General features: G+C 38.9%; 1 protein-coding gene across 1 annotated transcript in view; it reads right to left on the bottom strand.

Moving 5' to 3' along the window:
• Positions 1-1,032: 1,032 nt before the first annotated feature.
• Positions 1,033-25,700, bottom strand: part of LOC113163265 (dnaJ homolog subfamily C member 13) — a 28,951-nt gene continuing 4,283 nt past the window's right edge. Inside the window, 55 exon segments of the mRNA XM_026361725.1 lie at positions 1,033-2,159; positions 2,996-3,095; positions 3,196-3,339; positions 3,436-3,576; positions 3,988-4,167; positions 4,251-4,424; positions 4,526-4,568; positions 4,703-4,872; positions 4,985-5,097; positions 5,207-5,281; positions 5,375-5,474; positions 5,551-5,642; positions 5,787-5,964; positions 6,152-6,268; positions 6,574-6,687; positions 6,780-7,175; positions 7,602-7,721; positions 7,821-7,895; positions 8,015-8,199; positions 8,350-8,485; positions 8,567-8,645; positions 8,930-9,045; positions 9,146-9,347; positions 9,478-9,632; positions 9,730-9,775; positions 9,990-10,144; positions 10,268-10,352; positions 10,493-10,596; positions 10,598-10,696; positions 10,939-11,043; positions 11,206-11,307; positions 11,394-11,456; positions 11,560-11,719; positions 11,806-11,909; positions 12,114-12,267; positions 12,571-12,653; positions 13,583-13,597; positions 14,586-14,726; positions 14,817-14,912; positions 15,229-15,304; positions 15,454-15,575; positions 15,674-15,730; positions 15,917-16,072; positions 16,168-16,275; positions 16,405-16,504; positions 17,390-17,559; positions 17,667-17,746; positions 18,784-18,950; positions 19,228-19,319; positions 19,521-19,616; positions 19,904-20,110; positions 20,233-20,433; positions 20,551-20,592; positions 21,037-21,186; positions 21,674-21,749. Of these exon segments, the coding sequence (XP_026217510.1) occupies positions 2,062-2,159; positions 2,996-3,095; positions 3,196-3,339; positions 3,436-3,576; positions 3,988-4,167; positions 4,251-4,424; positions 4,526-4,568; positions 4,703-4,872; positions 4,985-5,097; positions 5,207-5,281; positions 5,375-5,474; positions 5,551-5,642; positions 5,787-5,964; positions 6,152-6,268; positions 6,574-6,687; positions 6,780-7,175; positions 7,602-7,721; positions 7,821-7,895; positions 8,015-8,199; positions 8,350-8,485; positions 8,567-8,645; positions 8,930-9,045; positions 9,146-9,347; positions 9,478-9,632; positions 9,730-9,775; positions 9,990-10,144; positions 10,268-10,352; positions 10,493-10,596; positions 10,598-10,696; positions 10,939-11,043; positions 11,206-11,307; positions 11,394-11,456; positions 11,560-11,719; positions 11,806-11,909; positions 12,114-12,267; positions 12,571-12,653; positions 13,583-13,597; positions 14,586-14,726; positions 14,817-14,912; positions 15,229-15,304; positions 15,454-15,575; positions 15,674-15,730; positions 15,917-16,072; positions 16,168-16,275; positions 16,405-16,504; positions 17,390-17,559; positions 17,667-17,746; positions 18,784-18,950; positions 19,228-19,319; positions 19,521-19,616; positions 19,904-20,110; positions 20,233-20,433; positions 20,551-20,592; positions 21,037-21,186; positions 21,674-21,749 (6,715 nt within the window). The 3' untranslated portion in view covers positions 1,033-2,061.

Below are 25,700 nucleotides of genomic sequence, written 5' to 3'. Positions count from 1 at the left end.
TTCCGGTGCTCCGTGAAAATCTGACCGTGTGGAGTCAGATCCTTGTGTTAAAATGTTCCACAGCTAAACACTGAACGCACCACTGATACCACAGGATGTACTACACCTATTGTACAGGTATAGATTTGTTAAATATAATTTATAATTATTATATAGATAAAATAATAATAATAATATTGTACTACAGTATATATGATGATTATGGGGTGTAATTACACATATCACTTAACCTAGAAGAAAGACAGGTCTAGACAATTTAGAAAAGGAAAGAATAAATCTTTTAATTTACCTAATTAGTTACTTTAGCACCAACATGCACTGAATTACACCAGAGTTATGGAGGACAACCAAAATCCTAACTCTTATGTGCAGCATTGTGTAAAACATCATTCTGTAAATGAATCCTAGCTCTAAAATGTATTCAGTCAATAGCCAGTTTATTTCCAGAAATTAATCTCACAAATCTTTCCAGTGGCAATTATGTTCTGAATGCTTTTATTGAGATATTTTAATGTCTACATTTTTAAATAATTACTTACTTAAATAATTGTATTAGCCTTTAATTATGAAATATTCTGTGCTGTCTCAGCTAAATCATCATTGCCTGGAGACTAAGATCATGATTGCAGTTTTGTCCAGACACCAGAAATACAGCCTAAAATTGTTTTTATTTAAGCTGACAGTCAATAAATGTCATTTCCCACCATGAAACATGTGTTATTCTAAAAAGTGTCTTGAGTCTAAAAATACCAGAATCAGCCTGGCAAATGTCCATCAAATGTTTATTACAGTGAAATTCTAAAAAATAAAATAAAAATCTGAGAAAACATACTGTTGGCTTTGTAGACTAACTTGCAGAGGACGATGTGCTCATCTTTCTTCCTGTGGAAAATTCCAACTAATACTTTGTGATTACTTCATTTTCTAAAAAACACATGTATCTTTCAACTTTTTCAATATGAGTGAACAACAAATGGCTCACTCTGCTGAAATGTGTTAGCCTGAACAACACAAATGCAAATACAAAAGAACAACACTGTGGGTTCCCTTTAATTCTTAAAATTTTATGTACAAGTGCGACTGATTTATTTTTTTTAATGTACATTCAATATAGAAAGTTTATATACGTAATATTACATTGAACATTTCACAAATTGCACTAGTCTTTCACATAGATTCATAATCAGAGTCAACGTCATTCATCACGTCTTAGCAGAAGCTCATTTTCCGTGGTTATTATTCACTTATAAATATTCTAGTGCATTTTGCATTTTGGGGGAGAAGGAGAATTACTTTAAAAATGCGAGGCAGAAAGGGAAGCCTTCAAAGAGAGCAGTGTGAAGAATGAATTAAGAGCAGAGGAATAAGAGCCTAGACATCTGGAGAGAAAATCTCAACTTGACCAAAACAGATGAGGTCAGCATCAGTCTTCGGGGTTTAAGGGCATTTTCAGGTCAGAGAAATCATACACATCCAATTTCTCTTTTCCTATTTTAACTTTTTTTCCTTTTACATGTGAGAATCCAGTAAGCAGACCACTAAACAACATATTCATGTAATAGATGGATAGGTCCTGTGTAAGGATCTGTCATAAATAAGGCCAAGTGCCCACTGTTTCACAGGATTTTTGGGGTTAATGTAGCCAATCAGGATATAACAGGAGGATAAAACAATGGAGAAGAGACATTTACCTATAATATGCCTCTGTCTTTGTGTTTTTCTAAAGAAAAAAAAAAAACTAGAGTAAAAAATATATTCATACAAAAAGTAAACTCTTCTGTGTGTCATAGGAGGGAACAAGAAAAGAAGCAGAAACAAAACAAACGTGGTCACCCGTTAAAACAATTTTAAGTGTTTATGAAGACATGAGTGTCATTTCAAAGGGGAGATCAGAGTGACACTGGAGGAGGTGTTGGAGATTTTGGTGACAGTCAATGATGGCTACTCTCCTACATCTTTCTCTCTCTCTCCATTTCCTCATGGGAAGCGGAACAGTCCCTTTGTGAGCTGCGACCGTGAAGCTGCAGTCTGGGTGCCTGAGCGTGACTGTGTGTGTGTTCGTCAGCCTTGGTCTCCAATGTCGTTGTCCACAGGGGGTGGGACGCTGGGCATTACCGTGGTGCCAGTTCCTGCTGTAAGGTACCCTGCCACTCCTGGACCTACAGATGACAGAATAGTACAAAACAGATAAGATAGAGTGCAGATGTGACTGGTGAGAACAGAGTGTCAGTGGAGAGCAACAGTGATGTACTAAACTGAGAAATCAACTGAATGGATGAGGTGGAATGTAACAAAATGACAATTACAATAAAGACCTGACAAATATTTCTCTGGAAATGGATGACATGTCTTTTTCAGGAATGGAGGATACAGTTTGCAAAGGTTGCTATATATGAGAGAATGTCAAGAAGCATGTGTAGTCTCCAAATTCATACTGTAATGGAACACATGAGGCAGAAGTACTCTAATTTGATTTCCATTTGCGGTTTAAGCATTTGTAGTTTCTTTGAGAAATGTCTTTATGTATGACATTATTTTCATCATTGCAAAGATGAAGATGTGGCAATGGGAAATGAAGTGTGGAACACAGATGGAGTTAAGAAGGAAGGGAATGACAGTAGGAGCAAGTTCAAAGTCTACCTGCATTAGAGCAGAGAGAGGAGGGCTGTGAAGGCCCAGCCCAGGAGTCTAGAGCCCACCTCGCAGTGGGCTGCTGGCAGCCAGGAGAGAAGGAGTGGATACCCCTGAGGAGGAAATATCGAGGACAAAGAGGAAGGAAAGGGCAGAGCCAGGGAGTTATAGGACTTGGCGAAAAAAGCGTTGCTGGGCATGAGCGCAAGGGAGGAAGTCAGGCACAAGGAAGTGTTTAGGATAAAGCAAAGCACTATATTCAACAATAGCCCACCGACTCACCTTATAAACAGTCAGAACATGTTTCTTATTTAGAAAATGTCAGCTTTTGAGATGCTGAGTCTTATGTACAGAAATACTTTACCTGTCAGGTAGCCTGCGGTCTGAGACTCTGAGATAAAGAGATCGTGTTTCTGGTCCTTGAATGCACTCCACACCGAGGACTTTGCCAGGATCTCATTCACCTGCACAGTGTTTAAATTGATAAATAACCAGCACAACAACATTTGGAATTTTTTTTAATTAACTGATATACAACAGTATTATGTGAATGATAAGACATACCTGTTCTCCATACTGCAGACTTCGAGTCATGGACTTGAGGGCCTTTACGATCTGGGCCTTGGTAGCTGAAGGGTTGTCTAGTGTCTCCAGGCCGATTCCTTCCAGTAGCTTCAGGAGGTATGGAACCAGCTCCACTCTTAAGGCCTGTTGAGGTCATTACACTACTATTTAGACTATGCGATCATTGAACATGCTGTAAATAAAAAAACAACAACACAATAACAGTATAATGATTTGCACCTGGGCCACCAGTTCTGTCTGCTCCTTCTGAAACATGCGGTTGAGAGCTTCACAGGCCAATCCAGCCATGTCTGCGCGAACTTTCATCCCAGTCATTAAGGGGCCGATAGTCTCCAGAGCAGCCATGGAGCGTACACATAGCTACACCAATCAAAACAGATTTAGTTAGCAATGTTAGTAAAAGGAGACAAACTGAGCAAAACAAGCAGAAACATGTTAACTCTGATTTTTGAGTCTGAACTTTTACATTCCTTATCATGTGTGTAAATTTAGTCCATAGTGCAGAGAAGAAGCTCCAAAAGGATCTCATGATGCAACGTTAAAACTACAAATCTGTCGGGTCCTATTTTGTCATTATTTAAATTCTATCACAACAGAAGACATTATGAAACTGTTTTCAAGGATCCAGCAAAACAGGATACATGTCAAAAATGGCAGAATTACCTTTTTAAACTAAAAGGTAAGAAACATTGCAATGACTCAGACCTGGTTTTAGCCCATTAGGACTAGCATTACTAAGTATTAAATATATATAGAGCTTTGGTTTCTCACCTCATTGTCTGATAGCACGTGGATGAGACGGATGGAGCTCTTAGGTACAGCATTGTTCTTGTGGTTCAGTGCTGCCAGGATGCGAGGCAGGTGGCCCAGAGGAGGAACCTGGTCAGCCAGCTGGCTTTGTGTGCTGAACAGACACACGGCTGCTGTGGTAACGGTCTCCAGCGCCTCACCCTGAAGAAGACCAGGGATGTTAATAACATGTGGAAGAACAAACTGAGTTACATGTGTTTGAGTTACTCATTATGGTAGCTTACATTAGGGTTGTTCTTCTCCAGCAGCTCAGTCAGGGTCTCAAGGAGAGACACCAGGAAGTCTCTAGGCTTGCGTAGCACCCAGCCTGGCTGCGCAATAAAGATCCGCAAGAAGACTCCACCAACTTCAAGCTCACCGTGTCCGGCTCCATATGCCATTGTGAAGTCCTCTGGCAACTGGGCAGATTTTATTTATTAAGAATTTATTGTCACATCATATAATACATATAATATGTGGATATTACTGTTCTAAAACAACACTGCGTTGTTGCACTTACTTTCCAGTTCACATCAGGATTATCCTTCTGCTGTTTAAAGTGCCTAAGCAAAGAAAGTGATTTTAAGATCAATATTAGACGTTTGGATACTTTACTTATTTCACTTTATGTCACTTTCCTTTCCGTACCACTGTGCTAGTGGTTGGTTAAATAAAAAATTTAGCTTAGTTGTCATACTCAAGCATCATCTCCCGGACAGTAGTGGACACTTTCTCCCTTGAGCCATCGTTCCAGATGAGTTCAGGATTTTCATGCGTTCCCTCAAATATGTGCACCGCTGCCTCTGCGTTGTCTCGCATTGCATCCATAAACACCGCTGGCAGAAAACGCATTAGTATAAGACGCACCTATACCAGAGCAAAAGATGTATAAGGATATACTGTGTAAGGACCCATGATAACGTAGACAAGGACAAGGTTTTTTTTTTAGTAATTTATGTTTTTTCCTCTTCAGACTGACCTTTGGCCCAACCAGCTTGTCTGAGGTCATCTTGGAAAAGAGCTCTGCAGTCTGTGTGCGAACCTGGGGGTGTGTACAGTTACAGAAGAGGTCTAGCAAGTAGATCAGGGCACCTGGAAGCCAGACAGACTAAAATTAGCATCTGAGCAATCAGAATTTGCATACATATGAGTCACTCTTCAGAAAGAAAAAGAAAAAACAACAACACAGAAGTACACTGACCTTTGGCCATAGCCTCTTTGACTATCTTTGTGTTGGCAGTAAGAGCATACAGGGTTTCCAGCACGATCTGCCTACCTACATTGTGCAAAAAACTTGTTTTAGTCCAAAGGCACAAGGCTAGAATAAGTACGGAGAAGAAGAAGCACTAACTATTGAGAGCTTTCTTACTGGATGGGAGCGAGTGCAGCAACAACAGAAGGTTGGACAACACTAGAGACTCAGCAATATTGCTAACACATTCCTGGTTTGATGTGACTGTGTTCACAACCTGCAGGAGAAACCAATATGATTAATATGTTGGCGCTTTAGGAACAACGGATATTTATTTCAGAGAACAGCTCTACCTCCAAAACCAGCTGCTGTACTCTGCCTGCTCCATGAACCCGCAACAAAGAGAAGAGCAGCTTGAAATGGCCGATGCACTCCGACTCAGAACCTGTAGGAATTCAGAGACATCTGTTTAGAAAAGTAAAGCGTCTGTAATATGTCTGTCTTATTACTGCAACAGTCTAAACACAGTTTTTATGAAGGGTTGAATCCTTCAGATAAGAAAAGGACTAAAAGAAGTGATTCTTCTCACCAGGGTTGTTCTTTATGACGTTACGAAGTGCCTCTAGAGCCATTTCTGCGAAGCGAAGTCTCTCGGCGTGCTGTTGGGACTCAACCTTGTTGCTCTGACTCATAGCCAGTAAAGTGTGGAGATACTGAGCCTGGGAGCCAACATAGTCCAGGAGGCTGGCTGCAAATGCTTTAGGGTACTATAACAGAGATGATAAAACAGCATTATAGACTCATAAAACTAGACCATTAAATGTGGAAAAAAGCTAAAAATGAAGTGCTGTACTGTTCAGTAAGTTTTAAATATCGACATCTATGATAAATATGATAGACAGATGATGACATTTGAAGATGCAGAATGTGTCTGCAATACTAAGCTCTACTCACCTCAAGTGGAAATACCGGCTGCTCGTTATAGACTCGGACAAAAATCTCCCCAACTATCAGCTCTTTGCTGTGATCACTGAACACAAACTCTGAACCAAAGCTTTTATCATTTTCTCCCTGTGAAGAGACCATCGTGAAGATGCATCAGTCATTTTAACTATAGATCATTTTTGTTGTTCACAGTGACAGAACGTATCAATAACATCTATATATTAATATTTAAACAGGAAATTTCCATCTTTATATAAACGGTTTAGAGGCCCTATAACAGTAACTCACTGTTCAGACATGGTCTTTAGTTCCTTTCAATCAATCCTAAATGTCTGTTGAACCTGTAGTGGTGTCTGTGTTTTATTACTGATTTGTTTCTTATGAATTTAACATCTAAACTGAAGCTTGGCCATTTTTACAAACGTTCGTACCCTTTTGATGTTTCCTTCTTGCTGACCTTCCAGGAACTCCAGCAGCTCGGCTCGGGTTCCATTGTTCCAGATGAGGTATGGGTTCTCCGAGTTACTGTTTAACAGCTTCAACACCTAAATGCAAAATAAGTCAAAATGAGTCTGTTGTGTTTTTTAATGCAAGTAAATGCTTAGAGACCTGTGTGCTCTCCACTTGCTCAACTGACCTCAGCTGTAGTTCCTGTTCCCAGCTTCCTTGATATATACGGTGTCAACATGGCTGCTAAGCTCTTACGGATCGTGGGGTTCTCTGGAGGTATGCCCTCCATGCCATTGGTCTCTGAAACAGGATTGTTACCATCTGGAGAGTTTGGCTTTTGGGTGTAGCCTCCCAGACGGCTGAGAGCCACCAGGCTGATCTTGGCCAGGCTGTTAGCAACCTCCTGTTGATTTGTATCCTGGCTAGCCTGCACACCGCTCTCCTCCAGAGTGTAGTCGTAGTTGAAGAGGTGGACCAGCAGATGCCAGAGCACACCTGCATGGTAGAGATGAGTCTGTAGGAAGAAATCCACTGCGAAGGAGCTAACACACTGTACTGCCAATGCCGCAGTCTTTGGAAGACCCTAAGAGAAGATGAGGGAGAGAACATGAATCACAACAAAGCATCAAGGGCGCTCCAAGGTATAATTTATTTTTATAGATATTTATTCTCAGATGATAAGAGCATAAACAAGCTGCCTACAGTAAAGGTGGCAGCCTCACTAAACTTCAACCTGCATTTCAAACAAAACCCATAATGGATTATTATTATTAAGATTTTTTATTTATTTTTTTGTCAGAAACTGATCACATAAGTGTTGAAAGAAGATGATAATGTGTGAACAGCTGTCTCTGTATGTCTGTTCTCAAAAAACAAACATTTGTGGCAACTGCAATGGTTTGAGAAACTAACACAAACTGTATATTAATTTTGCAAAATAAAATACAATGTTTTTCTTCTTTGGAATTATAATTCAGAAGAATTAATTAAACAGCTGTAATATTCTCACCTTTCCATAGTACAAGATGTGACAGAGATCCCTGATGATGTTGGGCAGTTCGATGATCTTTTCTCTGCACTCCTCAAACTGGGCTGCTACACTATAGCACCTACAGATGTGCCCGCACACCTGTAACACATCAAAGTGTTGAAAAAGCGTTACAGACATAATTACTCACAGTGTAATACTACAGGTCTATAAAAACTCAGTGTTTTGTGATCATTTTACCTGTACAGCCATGTCATCAGGTTTGCTGGATGCAGTTAATACAGCTACACATCGAGAAAGCGCCTCTAACAAGACCTGATGAAAAAAAGGTAAAAAATGATCATCAGTCCAATCACAGTTGACCACACACCTGCTCGCATGTACAGACAGCTATAATGTTTCATTCATATTTCAGACTTTGTTTCAATGTGTACCTCAATGCCGCTCTCACGGCGCAGCTCCTCTGCATTGAGAGCTGAGCAGTTGACTGTGTGAAAAGCCAGTTCAGCAGCAGCTGGGAGGAGAGGGGAGGTCTTGGAGAAGAGCTGCTCGTCCTCTGTCTCCATTGTGATTGTTTTGATGAGCATGGGGTAACCGGCGTATTTGTAGGGTTCCAGTTCTATTTACAGACACGTGGCAAAATCAGTATCTCCGTTGTTCCTACTTTTTACTATTAGAAAAATGTCCCAGAGCTCGTTTCTAACATAACAGGAACATAATGTGTAGTTAGAAAGAACATGAAAGAAAACATATTTATTAATCTACATACCTTGCTTGTGTCGATTGAACAAGATGCTCTGAGTTTTAAGGATGAGGATGATGTTTTCTGGGTCCGGGCCGTCCACTATTCGGGCAGATTTTGTACAGAGGAACTCGTATGCTTTGTTCACTTTCTCAAACATGTCCTAAAAGATACAAAACGTAGTTGAAAACTAATTTAAGGTCTAAACTTCTACACACAGTTTGGTTTTAATGGTAACACATACCCGGCCCTCTGGGTTCTTGTCAGGATGGTACTTCTGAGCCAGTCTGAAATAAGCTTTCCTGATTTTACTCTCCTCATGCCTGAAAACAAATATACATAAAACATGAAGGCATAAATAATGACATTAACACATATTTAATTTATTTGTATTTTAACAAAGTTTCATTACTTAGTGATGTCTGGCATAATTGTAAAAACTAAAAACTGTAATTTTTAGTCTCTTTAACATTAAAAAACAAATAATTTTTCTTCTACTTTTATTCTTTTCTCCATCATAGACAACAGATCTGTTTATTGCTACAATAAAAATAGCTTATTTAAAATTCAATAGGAATGATCACAAAAAAAAAAAGGGGTCACTCACTGCCCTTGTCCTTTGGGGAGGTTGAGGACTTCATATGCGTCATCTATAGACATAGAGGGAGGTTTCTTCTCCACTTCCCTCTTCCAGGCTTCAAGAGTGTCCTTTAGCAGCTTCACCTGTAGAGATAATGATGGTCATTCAAGATCAAATAACTCTTTCTTGGAAATACAAGCACAACACTGATTAGATAAATAAGGGAGGAAAAAAGCGACATACAGCATCTCGAATTGGCCAGTTGGGGAAGCGGGTGGTGTCACAAAGATGCCTGAGGTAGTAGATGTTGCAGAAGAGTTCATAATCCAGCTGAGGGAAGCTGATCACAGGGATGGGGCAGTACTGGTAAAGAGCCCGCGTGTTGCTCTGCAGCCTGGGGCTGAAGTCAGCTACATGAGCTGCTATTTTCTCGATCATCATTCGTCTGAAACAAACAATATAAACGTACACATATAAGCTAGAGGATTTCGCTGCTGCATTTTAAATATATCTACAAGATCTTTAAAATTTAAAAGTAGACTAATTTAAAACAACATTAACAGATTCCTCTTTACCTCATCTCGCTGCTCCAAATAGCCTCAGGTGTATCAAATTCGCCGAGGAATATCTCTGAGAAACGTTCAGCCTCATAGTTCTCTAGATAACACACCATCGCCTCAGGCAACACTGGTCCCAGAACACTACGCTGCACGATGTCCTGACCCTTCGCCTAGAAAGAGGTCACAAACAGGCAAAAGTCATTTTTAAAAAGGAGGTCTGATTAAAAAGATACAAGAGTGAAACACAGCGTGGAAAATAAACTTTACCTCCTCTGATTTGAAGGCTTGCTTCAGGTGAGTGTACTTCAGGAACCTAAAGAAATTACATGAATGTCTCATATTTAACATGTACTTTTTAATTATATCTACAATTTTAAATTATCGAGAAAACTGTTAGTTGACATTACAGCTGAATAATTACTAATAGGTAGCTGTAATACGTTCAAATGTTAGTTATCATACATTTGTGAAAATCAAAGTATGGCATGCTAAAACAAGATGTTGTTGTGAGCTATGTGTGTTTTCACCTTGCTACAGGAAGCACGTTGGAGCCTGTGTACATCATGATGAAAAAGAAAATTCCAGTTAAGTAGAGGCGCTGCAGATTGGGGTTATCCTGCATTATCAGATACAGAACGTTGGCAACTTTTTCCACCAGGATGGGGTCAAACGTTAACAGCAACTGGAGAAGACAAACAACAACAAGACCATAAATATAACATTCAGTTTTATGAAACAATTCACTGGAGCAAATGTGTCCCAATTCTAAGGAAATGTTAATATCATATTTAAATTGTGCACTTACCTGGACAATGTGTGGGAGACAGGCATTGTCACTGATCATCCTCTTGATTTTAGGTAAAGGTCGAATAATGGAATTATCTTGGTCCCTGAGTAAAACGTAATCAAAATACATTGTAGTTATGGTCTCAAAAGATACCACTTCACAGATTTACAATACATAAAACATTAAAAAAACAAACAACAGGTGGCGGCACACAGTCACTGAGGCATTTCCAGTGGTCCCCACCTGCTGGGGTAGTAGGAGCACATGGTGATGAGCATGTTAAGGATTAGTGTGGCCAGGTCGGACTCATTCATCACGGCCTGTCCAGTGGCTAAGAGGCACCATTTTCAGCTGTGGAATGGCCTGCAGGGGGCGCCAGCCGTCCATCCCCTGAGCCCAGCAGCGTGTCTTCGCTGTCAGGACACCTGTATTCCAAAATTCTTGCATCTGGACAATTAAAAAAAAGAAGAAGAAGAAAAAAAAAACAGACATGTAAATAAACTAGAGACTTAAAAAAACGGAACAACACTTTAGTAACTGTGATGATGCAGTAATTGTTAAGTTATTAACCAACTGGCTACTTGAATAATATACACACACATTGTAGTAAAGATGCAATCAATCACAAATGCAGTATGAAGTTAAAATCACAAGTGCCTGTACAGACAAGATGTTGTTTCATCACATACCTCTTCAAAACTGAAAGGTCCTCTTCTTTCCTTGTCTGCGTTGCCGAAGTACCACTCTTTCTCACTCTCCCTCTTCATGTCTGGTGCTGCCTCCAGCACATTGCTCTGTGGAAATTAAGAAGACTTTTGTTTGAGACTGCAGACACTATTGCAGGAGCAAGCATTGTTAACAGCCCATTAAGATACACAACAGCTTGTACTGAATGCATTATTGGTCAAATTAAATGAGCCACTTTTTTTATATTATATCATAAATCATCCTATCACCTGGAGGGGCACAGTCGCTCTACTGGTGTGCAGATGGGCCAAAGTGAGTAGGTCAACCAAGATTCGCACACCATTTGAGTCCATCACATCCTTCACATTTTTCTACAGACACAAAAAAAAAAAAAGAATTGTATGACATAAAGAAAGAAGCATGGTGCCAAATGATATTGTTCCTTTTATTATCTTACCTTGTTTAGAATTAGTTTGTTGAGGAAGAGAATTAGTCTGTCTCTTTCCAGTTTGTCAGTACACTGTAATTATAGAAGCATATATATCGGGATTAATGAAAATACTTTAAAAAGAGTATGACAAAAAATGCAAAAACACTTGATTTGACAGTTTGTTTGTACTCACTCTGTCCAACATGCCCACAATGTATTTTGTGTCAGTGAATGGACCAATCTCCTCATAGCACTTGCCATAGACTATAGCGAGTGCCTGCAAGCACAGACACTTCATCGTAGTTTTGGGTGTCAGCAGAAAGCGATGGTAGAGCTCGTTGAAGAACTCATATCTAAGACAAAAGAGAGTGAGAAATAATAACCAGGAGATGTTAATGTTAGAGCAGTCAGCTGTGTTTATATTGTATTATAGTCTTACGATCTCTTGATGGCACTGGATTCTTCATTTTCATCCTCCTCAAGCAGAAGACGCAAGTAATAATCCCCAATCCTGATCTCATCTGAAAGGCACTCATATTTCACCTGCAGGTAACGACATTAACAAGCAAATGTAGTTCACAGTATAAGTATCAGGTTTAGAAACAACTATGTACTTCTCTGTGGTTTTAACAGCAGTACTATAATATACTACTCTGGACAAACACCACACTCACTCAGTTTAAGTGTGGTTGGAAATAAATGAGACCTACGAGATCCATGGCACTGCAGCTAAACATGAACACGAACCTCAAACTCCTGGTGATTCCAGGAGATGACAGTGGCACTGCCAAGCTCGCGGTCCACGCTGAAGGCACGCATCTCACCCTCTAGTGCATCCCGCAGCTCCTCCCTCGTCCTCAGGTTCCAGATGAGGTTGGACCGTGCATGGTCGAGCTGAAATCTTAAGGGGACAAAAGACTTTGAGTTCAGCAATGTTAGGTAAAAAACGTCTATACACCCATTGGGAGCCCATCAGCACTATAACACGTATCCTATCAAAGTGTCTCAAACACACAGGGGGAATGTTAAGTAAATAATCTCACAGTGGGATTCAATGCTCTTAAACAAGCCACAAAGACAAACCCCTAAAAACCTGCTGTGAAATAAAATCATGCTGATCAGTGGGTACCACACATCTGCTAAATAACAGGTAAACGCTGATAGGAAATTTTTGTTTGTCTTTTTACTACAGATCAAGCTGTACCTGTAGTAGAAAAGTTCCCAGTTGGCTTCAATCTTTATTCTCTGCCGTCTTTTCCTCAGGATGACAGGCTTTTGGTTTGGGTTCTGAAAAAAAAAACAAAAAAACTTTTATGACCTGATTCAAGTCAGTTTATTATTATTCAGAGCATTTAATATTTTAACTTTTTCAGTTTATGGTAGAGTAGTAGAGAGTTGTGACGCAAAAAAAAAGTGACGATATAACCAACAACTTAAACAAGAACACTGGCACCAATGTGAAGGAAACAGTAATGAAAAGTGTTAAGAATGGAGAAAGTGGAATGAGTCAACAACAATTAAGTTGATTAACACATAAACCAAGATGGGATCACAGAATTCAGTGTGTTCTGTAATTTCTGCTAAATGAAATTGACCTTTGCCAAGAGAGCTTTTAAAACATCTTGTTAAACATTTTTATATTTTGTACCACTATTCCCATTAATCTGCTGCTCCCTGTTGCTACTTACAAATGTAATTTGTATATTACTTATGACTTGCAAGGTAGACTCTTTTTCTCTTCTCAGTGCAAAAATACTGTATTTACTTTTGGCATGGCTGCTTGGCGAAGTTAAGATCCTTCAGCTTGTGGACATCACATTTATTTCTTAAACTAAATGTGCTTATTATTTTTTATTTAACGCTACAGGTGCAGGTAGTTACATTTAAGAAAGATTACACTGTATACATACTGTACATACACAGTGGCAAGAAAAAGTATCAACCTCTTTGCATTAATTTGTCATAAAATGTGAACGAACAGGATTTTTCTTTGCATTATTATTTTAGGCACATTATATTTGTTAATACTCTTGATTTAGATAAAGATCAGATCACATTTTATGACAAATTAATGCAGAAAACCATGAAATTCCAGTATATTCCTCTGAATTAAAAAACACACTCAATATGTCACATTAAGATGGAAATACGGTATGTTCAAGAGAAAGAAGAAGGAGAGCAAAACACCATCGATCCCCTCGGCCAGTCCTACTTACCAGGTTATTTCTGTCCTGCTGCATTGTTTGACAGCAGAGAAACCACACAAAAGGAGGGTGGGGCAGAGACAACACAGAGAGATTATTGTTCCTTCGATCAAACAGATGAATCGCAACAAAAAGGGTCTACCGATAAAAAGAATCTGAAAAAACATTCACTGTTTCTATTACATTATCATTAGTAGAGTATCTATGAGATTGATGTATTTTAAAGGACTGAATAATGAATTGCTAAAGCCAAATATATAAAATGAAAGATATGAAAAGGAAATATTTAGTGAAAGCAAGTGAATCAAATTGTATTACTGATCAGCTTCAGCCATTTTGAATAAAAACACAGAAAAGAAAAAGAAAGGTGACATTCAGGTGAAAAAGGATTTGAGTTTAGATTTATAGGAACATACATTTGATTTCGCTAAAGGCCAGAGAGCAGGCAGTAAAGGCCCAAATTTTTTGTAAGCACTCTAGCTAACACCACAAACCTCAACCCACCCACGCATCTTCTACATGAAAACCCAGAGGTTGAGTCTGAATCTCTTCACATGTTCTACGTGCAAAATGTGCCTTTAGTTCAAACATGTCACATCTCTTCAAAACACATAGGTGACATTCAAATTTAAGTAGCACTTTGGTCAAATTCAGCAGCTCACCACAACAGACATCCATTTGTAATAGGAAACCTGTGTCATAGAGTAGACGCAAAACACCTGTACATGAAAGGTGTAAAAGCAGCTTGAATAATAAATACGTAAAGCACAGAAAAATCAAATGCCATTATATCATAGCAGACCGTGTCTCCACAAGTTCAGGAGGCATCAGAGCCAACAACACTTTCCATGCAAAATACAGCAAGAGCAAGTGAAAAGTGTGCCTCTCGATTCTGCAGTACTGTTCAGCATCAGCAGGAGGAGCCACAGTAAGAGACGCTTGAGCAGCCGAAGCTTAAAAGATAACAGGAAAAGTCACCCACTCAGTCCCCTTGTAGGGGAAAATGAATGCTCACCTCCTTCTGTGCTATGCCCATCTTATCCCTCCAGTGCATCAACACCAGATCAGCCTTCTCCTTGGCAAACTTCTCCACCTCTTTGGCTGCTTTGCCTGCTATCCGCTGCCACTCAGGCACCTTGTTTCGGTTTAGCTGGTCCTGTGGCAAACAAATCAAAAGCAGCATTTACATTTAACAGAAGGAAAATTCATTATTGGGCTTTCTGTTCAGTTTGTTTTGTCCAGATACCGTGGCAATTTTCAAGTTGTCACGAATGTGCATTCTGTCCACGTCTTTCTCTGGGACTGGGTCAGGACTGTCCAGGTAAGCCAGCAGACCTGTTGGCTAAGAGACCAGCAAGAGAGGAACACAAACTGAAATAAGGACTTGAACAGGGTTTTTTTTTAGCTCTCAGAAATATAAACTATTCACAAAAACTTTTTTGATTCTTTTTACATATTTAATTTCATTAATTTCATTGTAATTAAATGTTTTATCTATTTATTGTTATTTATTGATTGTATTATGGTTAGTATTGCTTATTAGTTTTCGGTGTCATTCTGATGCCATTTTCTGATTGTGTTAGGTTTTGGAAATGTGCAGGTGAAAGCTGTCTTGTCTACTCTGTGCATAACCAAAAGTTTTTGATTTGAAAGCTTACCAGTATCCTCTTGAGCAGGTTCATGGCTACAGGGTTCTCTGCTGTCCACAGTCCCACCAGGTGACGACTCAGTTGCCTGATAAAGTCAGAAAACATACCTTTGAGATCATCTACTGTAACAAACTTCTACTGCTATTACATTGAACTGTAACTAGAAAGAAAAAAATCCAAATACAAATTAGTGCATTTTTTGTATGTGACAGTGGGCATTTTTTGAGCTTGGACCTGTTGGTAAGCATCCTCTGGTCAGCGCTGATGGTGAACAAAGATGTGTGTAGATGCCTTGGAAGAGCCCCTTCACTCAGAGCCAGCTCCTGCATCTTTGTGGCTATTTCCTTGTCTCCCTCCTATACATTAAACAAATACAGGTGCATCGTAATTATAAAGCACGGACACAGTCCAATGATAATTAAATTATTCACACTTAACCCATAGAAAAGTTTACCTCAATAATAGCTTTCATCACCAGCCCAGCTCCCTTTACTATCGCCATAGAGGGATGCTATAGACAAGGACAACACAATTCAGAACATAAGCATCTGATGTATGAGTCACATTAGAGAGAAGGTAATCAAAATGAAAAACTTATGTAAAATAGTTTACAGCTCTAGTGGAAATACATGGGAGCTACGAGACCTGCTCGTAGACATGCTCCTCCTCTTTAACCCTACCATCTTAATAGTCTCACCTGGAAGAGTTTAAACAGGGTCCGTCCGTTGGAGGCAACCATTTCAAGCAGCATGTCAAACTGCTGCCCCTCAGTGGTTTCACTGTAGGGGGCGCAGAGGGCAAATGTTAAGAAGTCCAGTAAGGAGCTGATGACCAATGCTCCAGTTCCATGGTCCTGGAAAAAACAGCATAAGATTCGGAAGAACTTACAAATTCTGTGAGCTTGAGCTCAGGCTGAAACCAGCTGTCTTACAACAAAAAGAAACATACCACATTTGTGATGAATTTTTCAAGAAGATTTTCCAGAAACTTCTTGGAGGAGAGCAGAGAGGCCTTGTTCAGCTGCTCCTGCCTCAGGTCATAATCATCATGCATCGGCTGGAAGGAAGGATAAAAGAAAAGGTCTCAGCCAAAGAAATAAAATTCATTCAGTGGAGCTGTATTTACTTTTATGTCTCTCTCTATGTCCGTATTTGGCTTATAATTTGATATTTAGCATGTACTTACACACATAAGGGCACAGAGCATGTCTATAGCAGCATGTGTCACACCATTGTTGTCCCTCTTTAAAGCTTTTACTGTCTTTACTCCTAACTTTTCCCTGAACCTGGAAAACACAAACAGAAACTCTAAGATTTAACATCATTACTACATGGCGCATGCATTAAAACATTAAAGAACATAAAAACAACATAAAAAACAGAATATAAAGTACACAAATGCTGTGGTATTTAAGGAGGTCTGGGGTTGGATACACAAAGAATTCATTGCATACGAAGTGGCTTGTTGTTTCTTTGGTCATCAAACTACTAAGAGTAACATAATGAAAGAGGATTTCCTAAGCCAAAGATAAACCATTTATGTGTTTTTTTTTGTGATTTATGCTTTGTATTTGTAAGAAACACCAAACTGCTGCAGCAATGAATCTTTCAGGAAATCCAATTCTGGTTTATTTGCTTCATAGGAACATGGAATAAACAGTAAATAGAGTTCCTCTCATACATCTCAGTGACCCAGAACAACGACAAGACCTAAAAATGTGAAATACACAGACATAAAGGATAAAATGACCAATGTAGATAGTGGGAGACAGAGATAGAGGCAAAAAAATAAGGGTATGAGAGGTTAAGAGTAGAAGGTCGAGATAAATTGAGGCAGACAGCTCTACTGAACAGAGTGAAGTGACATAACCTCCCCTCTGAAGAGCCCGTCTAAAACATCTAAGATGAAAGCAGAACTAAGATAAAAGAAGAGACGGCTGGCCGACAGACAGCTAAGAAAGACTCCAGTAAAAAAGAATGAAGAGGAGAGACACAGAGACTGACAAAGGGTAGACTGAGATGTATGGATTCATATTTACGTTGCATCTGTGAGTCCAGACCCTTGACCAGACCTTGGAATGACATAGCATGCCTGTTACCAGCAGCTCAACAAGTATACTTTAAAGAAATGAAAGCAGGAAAGTAAAGTCACATATTTGTAACATCCTTACTTAGGCAGCTGGGTGAAAGCCTGGAAGCCAGCCTTGGAGGCCACCAAACGTCGAATGGCCTGGAAGTGGCTCTCCAGCTCAGCGTTAAGAGCCGGCTGCTCAGCCTCCTGGGATAAAAGAGCCAGGATGGCGTTGTTGATGAGCTTCTCTTTGTTTTCAGAGAAAAGGCCCTGAAGGGAAAAAAAGATAAGCAGATAAACATAAAGATGGGGAAGTTAGTACGAATCCTGTTTAAGCAGATGGGTAGACAAATCTCACAAGAACTGGACACACTCACATCTTGGGTTACTGCATGCAGCACACCGCTGTAGGATATGTTGGCGTTGAATCTGAACACTGCATCTGCAAAGTTTCCATCTGGGAAACAGGGATGGAACAATTTAACAAAAGAATATATCAACTGTAACTTCTAACATGACTCTACAGCTACGCAAGTGAGTGTGCTACACTTAAGCATAAGGTAGCCCAAGTTTGTATATCTCACAGTGCTGATCTATTCACGCCACAGACTAAAGCACTCAATTTGGCAAAAGAAAAAGATCATGTGACCTTTGAAAAAGACAAATAACATTTGTTATTTTAATTAAAAAATGTCCTCAGATGTAAAATCATTCAACTGTTTACTCAATAGGGCCTAATTTTTCTAAATCAGACAACAATAGTAACTAGAAATTACATATCTATGTTCTCAATTTGAACAGGTAAATCAAAACAAAATAGTTTATTATCAGTTAGTTCTGTATATATTTATGTTTCATCACTTACAGCTACCTGAACTAAGAAACAAAGATTTTTTAAATTTTAACTACATTTCATCTATATGGTTAGCAGAGTCTTTAATAATACTGGAAAAAGCTTCAGATCAGTGTTAAGTCACACAGAGGCGTTTAGTTCTGTTATTCCAAAATAATGACAATACAGGAAAGGCACAGACTGCAGACAGGCACAGCTCAGCTTTAATATAAATGCTAATGTTAGCATAATTATAGTTAATTACAGTTACCGGTACTTACAGTTACCATGCTAAATTGATGATTAGTAGGCATTTAGTGCCAAATAGCACTAAACAAAAACTGAGACTGGTGGTAATAATATTGGTTTTACAGATACCTGATCATAAAACAAAAATGAAAATATTCAAATTTATTCTAAATGTCAAAAAGAGAATCAAGAATGACCAAAGTCACCAGGATTAATCCTCTGTTAACCTGGAGTATCGCTACAAAATGCTACAAATATATTAGTTCTGAAGTGTTTAACTGGCCAACGCACGACTAAAGTGGATGGTTTACTCGAAACTTTCAAAATGTATATATATTTACCACTGACCCAAATTAATGATATTATATGAAGTCCAATCCATGAATCTCGTGCGCTCCAGGGTTTTCACTTACTAGGAGGTGCTGCCAGAAATCTGAGATGCAAACTCTCCACCTCCTCATCCACGGGCATGCTCAGTAGGCCCCATCTTTGCCCTCGCTGTGTGGGGGCCATCTTGACGCACACATCCCTGTTGCCTGACGCGCGGACTCCATCAAGTAGGCTGGCTAACAGGGAATCCCTAGAGGCACATATTAAATAGACTGAGCAAAATACATTGTAAATGATCAGTGGTGTAGAGCACTGATGGTGTTCGTGTGTGTGTGTGTGTGTGTGTGTGTGTGTGTGTGTGGGACAGAGTTAAGACTATGTAGAAAATACATGTACACAAACAAATTAATCAAATAAAGTATACTGAGTGAGGTAAAATGCTTTCAAACATTTTATAAACCAACAAGTCCTGTAGTGTCACCACATACAAAATTGTATGGTATGTATGTTAGGTTATGTCTGTGTACCTCTCTGTGGAGGAGTACTTCCTGATCTGCCCTCTGATGAATTCAACTGTAAACACCTGAGGGTTGTCTACGTCACAGATAAGAGCAAACACCTGAAGGGAGATCAGAGAGGACAAGGATGAGAGGAAAGGGGGATGCAGAGAGTGTATTCACTCTGTTAACTTGTAGTAATGTAATGCAGTTCATAAATAATGAAACATAGATAGACAGTTCAATTAATCTATTTCACGATGTAAAGCCAGACTGGACAGAGAGGATCTGAGTATGAATGTTTCAGTTTAAAAGTGACTCACCTCTCCAAAGGGTTTGATTGTCACTATGTTGTATGAAGCTGGGTCTCTCTCTACTAAACAGGTCTCTGTAAGGGCAAGGATACGCTTCACAGGCTCCTGGAAAAGATCAACAGAACACACAAAGATCAGATAAATAATTACTACTATAATTATTAGACTAATTTATAACTGTACAACTTAAAAGCTGAACAAGGCACTAACAATTTTCCATTTCCCTGGCATTAGTAGTAACAGACAGTGATATATGTATTATATTTCATTACCAACCAACTCTTCTTCACAGTATTAGTATGACACCATTATGAGGAACACAAAAGGATTCCAACAAAGTACATACTAATACCATACAACACTGAGAAAAACAAGAAACAGGGCGCACTGACCGGGTGTCGAGGGGTGATCTTCTGCACCACAAACTCAGCGAGGGAAGTGATGCTGTCATCTGAGCTGTACTTCCCCAACCTGTCCGTCACATAACCCTCGAAGGTAAGAGCTTCCTTCCTCAGTCGTAGTGTGATGCCAATAAAGTTTCCAGCATGCTCTATGGCACTGCGGATGATTTCTTCCCGGTGCTCCGAGGCAAACAGATGCTAAGAGAAAACAGGCACGAGAACACAAATAGAAAGGAATTCTTTGTTGACACATAACAGCACCAGTGAAACATATACAGATAGAAGATACAAACACAAACACACAAACTTTAAATGCTTACCAGTCTGCTGAAGCCTCCGTAAAGGATGCAGAATCCTCCCTGGTAATCTGAGACATCAACAAAGCCCTCTATGTTACGATAGTCATAGGAGCACACCACCCGGTTAGTGTGGGGGTCAATCTGGTCGATACCGCCTGGCGTCACCTCTAAACTCACAGGCTTTCGTGTGTCACTCCAGTGGTGCTTGTAGCAGTTGTAACGCTATTAAGAGTTCAACAGCAGTACATGTTTTAAGACATTTACTGTGGCATAATCGCCACCATCACTTCATTTTGGATTTAATATGGTAATTTAACGTTTGTCGTTCAAAGTACTTACCCTGCCAGTTATCTTTCCTTCTGAAAATTCAGTTCTGAACCTCTGTGTGAATAAAAAAATAAAACACATTACACAGCATATAAAATGATAATACTTACTGTAAGTATTAAATTATGCTTATAAATTTTCAATGAAAAATTACAACTAAATTTAATTAGCTCTATGGGGAAATACCTATTCTTGTTGCTCTGTCAGCATCTCAGGATAATAAGCTTACAACAAACTATCTGCTGATAAACACTTCGAGAGTCAAAGGGCCTGTGAATTGCAAGCATCGCTTTCCCTAACAGTGCAGCTTACACTTAGTGAGTTTGCTGAATTTCTTTTAATCAACACAGCAAAGATGTGCAGCCATGACAGAACTAGAAAGCATGAAAACGTCACTTCAAAAACCACTTTCTGACATATTCTTTAAACATATGTGCATTAGCTCTGTTCAGTTGTCACGAATGATGGCAGTGAAGCAATGCAGCTGTTTCTCCTCACCAGTGCTTCTGTGAGCAGTTCTGTTCGGTGCTCTGTTGAGAACTTCAGCGTTTCTGACTTCTTGCCGCTGCCTTTGCGGAATGTGAGGTTGAACTCTGTTCCCTGACCTTTTCCTACCGGACCAATACCACAGATGTCTCCATAAGGCCACTGGCAAACAAGTACAGAAACAACACAGACATGAACACACATGACACTAAAAACATTTGCTATTGCAATAATACAATCAGCATTTACACACTTCCATGAGGGGCAAAATACAGTAATACAATAACAATACACAGTAATAATATAAATGCGACACTGCATTCTACACCTAAAAACCCTTACAGCTTCATAAAACTACATTAAAGAATATGATAAGCTGTTAACACATAATGAGTACTGACTGACATTTCATGTTCTGTGTAACATGCTGCTTAACATTAACTGCACTGCTAAAAGCTTGTTTAAAGGCTAAACATAAGAAGATAAAAATACTGCTTTTAGCTTTTAGCAAAAGAGGAATTCATATCAAATGGATTTTCAACAGCCACACAAGTTTAAGAAGAGCACATCGCACAGACACTGACAGCTACAAAGGAGGAACCCGAATGCCACAAGGAAATCCTCTATGACAGGCTGCATACACACTGACCTGATTTGTTACTTCTAGCGTGGTAGGGTTGTAAGTAGTAATGCCATGCGTCCCCACTGAGAAGACTCGCTTGTATCTGGAACACAAAGATGCGATGAGTCAGAAACGCAGCCCACCCACTCAAAACTGCACATGAAAGTAACACCTACAAGAGCACAGGCAGTCACATAACATTAATAGTTAATGCGTGGCTTGTGTTTTAAACCTGTCAGATACAAATCCAGTCAGCCCTGGTAACTCAGATTATTACTCATTAACGTGTGATCTGATGATTTCAAATGTGTCAAAATGCATCTCATCACACCTCATCTCCATTACATGTAACAGTGAGCATGGTAGTGTGGGAGGAGTGGGTCCACTTGCAACCCCTCTGTTGCCTTCTGGAAACTCAATATAAGTCAAGGACAGGTGACATCACCAGAGGGCTCGGTTACTTGTTGATATTATCCAGGTTTCTTTCCAGGCATTTTTGTGAATCAGTAGTTGAGATAACACACAGGCAAAGTGAAATGATAACGACAAAAGAATACAAACTGTAAACTAATGATTAACAAGAAGCTTTAATTCTTTCTATTCCCAACAGTTAAAAGTAGATTTATTACCATACTAAAGTAGTGTAGATGTAATTTCTGAATATTTGCTAATTACATCTGGCATTAAAACTAGGAGACCCGATATGTACTGTATATATTTGCCACATTCTGTCTCTAAGTTATGAAATAAAAAGGTCACATCTTGTACGTTAGTAGTTCTGCAATTTGTCACTTCATGACACCGATAACATGAACTTAAATTCATCCGAACTGTTCTCACATAGTAGGAAGGAGGTGTAATACGCTATTTTGCCAGTGTGTCTGGATTTTACACTCAATCAATCTGTGTATGTGTGTGTGAGCACGCAGGCACGGCGGTGTGTGCTTCATTGCCGTGTGATTTTTCAACAGTTTCCGTTCCGTATGTTTTGCCCCATTCTTACCATGTTTGGTGTTTGAAATTAAAATGGTTCACTGGATGGTTTTAGTTTTAGTTTAAATGAGTTTTGGTGATGACTCAGCAGGCAGTGCTGAGTTTAGTGTTAAATTTAAGCAGTTATTTCTATCTGCTATACATTTATATTTATCTGTGTCTCCAATGCAACCTACAGATGCATCCTTGAACATTCTCATTAATCTTGGATGGGATTATAGCGTCTGGTACAGTTACCATTTAGGCGTTAATTCTATCTTAAAGCAGAGTAAAAGGAAGTCAAATTGAGAGGTTACTTCCTCAGAATTCATTTCTACTTGTGTATGCAGTATGTGACTAGCACAAACAGACAAGAGGGACAGAGGCCTGAGGCAAGGCCGACATGGAATATTAGGTCCATACACATCCCACATCCCTTCTTCAAAATTATACAAACATGAAGTCATTTTTAAGTAACTCTGTGTTAGAAAGCCTAAGAAACTGTGTACTGATCTCAGGGTGCTGTCTCTCCAACCATCCTGACCTTGGTGCTAAGTGGCAGGCTGAACTTGGGTGTCAGCACAAACCTTGTTAATTATTCATTTTCTGAGCTAAATTTTTTCCTCAATTCTATTTTTGTACACAGACAATATTTAACCTTTTATTGCAAGTATGTGACCTTTACCTGCTAACAATGCATGATGTTTTATTTTTACTGTGGGGAGACATCTAGAGTGACAATTCATTTCATACTATATGTGGTATACTGATTTTTTATAAGAGAAGTTGGTCTGAAGAATGAAAGAAGAAAGATAACTAGGAAGTCTGCAGCTTGTACAACTTGTGCTCCTGTGGTTTCGATTTCTATTTATACAAATATATGAAAATCAAGTTGCAGAGACTTGAAACTTCCATGTATTAGATAATAAATGAAAAAGGCCATTTCTCCTTACATTATTTCATTTGTTTGACTAAAACTAGTCAGGATCACGTTAGTTTTCATGCAGAAATAAAATAAATGAAAATTAACATGTATCAACAAAACATTAACAAAAATCTAAATCACTCTGGTATGCATAGAAAAATAACAGTAAGCAGCTACAAATGTTTTACAGGTAATACAGTAGATGCAGTTTGTGCTAACATGTTGTTCTTCATTCAGCCACAATGAGTACAATACCAGTCAAAGGTTCGGACTCCCATGGGAATAACCAATTTGTCATGAAAAGATACATGTTTTCATCATGCGTTACCTTTATCATTGAGGGTTTTCTAATAATCAGTTTGCTTTTAAATGAATAACTTTGCATTAGCAAACACACGTGCAAGTGGAAGACGGCACTAATGTTTGCTGATGACAGGCCTCTGTACATTTATGTAAATAACAGCTGTTTTCAGCTACAATAGTCGTATAGAATATTAACAATGGCCATACTATACTCCCCTGTACTGATTCATTTGATGTTACAAGGAAATCTATGTGAATCCAAACTTTTGACTGGTAGTGTGTATCTTTTCCTTCCACAGTTTCATAATATATCACATTAAGCAACTTCCTGTATCTGACTAAACTCTTTCCGGCCAACTGCCTCTTTGCTGTCAGGTGGTTTTCTATGGAAAGACCAAAACGGCTATTAATTTATCCCACCAACAAGTATTGTGTTTGTATCTGCAACTCAGCTTTGCTGGTTCCTCTGTGCCATTGTTGTCTAAAATAAAATAAAATCACATAATTCAACCACATTCTCACAAATATGCTCAATTTCTCATAAACAAGGTAGAGCCCAATGTTTGTAAGGAATACAAACAGATCTAGTAAAACTCTATTTAATGTTGTAAACAACACTTTGCAAATACTGGATTATAAAGACGCAGACTGTGGTGGAAGAGTGCTGAATGAGAGAAACATACTCTACAATACAATAAAAGGATAAAGTGAAAATTATTTACAGCACGTTCTATGTACTTTAGGCAAATGTATTGTTGAACCGACAAAATAAACATTTACATATTTTACTTGAAAAGCAAACTCAAGAGAAAAGTGGATGCACGTGTTTAAAAGTCATGGAAATATCCTTCTTTAGTACACACACAGACAAGTCTGATATTTTCTACAAGCTAGAGTCACAAGACATGAATTAAAAATGACCACGAGAACAGAGGAGGAAAAAATTTGGCTGTAACACTAAAGCTGGACACACACACATTTTATGTCTACTATTAATTTAACTGTTGCAGAAACATTTCTCAGGCAAGATCTGAGAGTAAGTCCATTGCTCAGACATCCATTGATTTTGAGTTTGATTATGCCACCAGAAAATGGGAAACACATGTCAAAAGGCAACCAGATAGAAAATAGACCAAACCACTACATGAAGTAACGCCAAAAACTGGACTAAATGACATCTGAGCAAATGTGTCACACTGACTGCTGCTGTTTGCACTTCGAAACTTGAGTGTTAGATCCTGCACAGAACATCAAGTTGAACATTATGTTGAATGTCACCTAACATGCTACATGGCTAATTCATGACATATGATATACAGTATGGTCATTGGGAGCACGGTAATCACAAACATGTTTTACTGCATTCCCAAGGAGGAGCTGACAATAGCTGACAATAGCAAAGTCTAAAATTATTCAATGGCTACTTGAAGCAGGTTCTTCTACCAAAGGACATGGTTAATTGAGGTGTCAGGCAAAATTTAGTATGTTTGTTGTCTTTGTTTGCCAGTTAGGCAGAAAAATACAGTTAGAATGCTTGATGAAAGATTGAATAGAATAGTTTTAGTACTTTTTGTGATCTACAACCCACTGAAAACAAAAGTAACTCACAACATCTGAAGTTGGCATGAAGCAAGATGAAAGAGGCTCCTGACATGACCTCTTTCTCTTTGCCCATTAATGCTGTTTCACTTGAATTCTTTTCATACAGCAGACTCGGACATAATGCCCATCTATTACATTTTCATTTGACCCATTAATCTGAGACTGTGGTCAGATGTTATTCTGTGGTTTCAGCATTTTCACACTCATGTTACATTAGAAAAGCACCAAAACAAGTTTCATTTTCATTTCTCT

Source organism: Anabas testudineus, chromosome 2 (assembly GCF_900324465.2).
Source record: "Anabas testudineus chromosome 2, fAnaTes1.2, whole genome shotgun sequence".
Classification (NCBI taxonomy): domain Eukaryota; kingdom Metazoa; phylum Chordata; class Actinopteri; order Anabantiformes; family Anabantidae; genus Anabas; species Anabas testudineus.
This window is presented reverse-complemented; position numbering and strand designations above follow the sequence as displayed.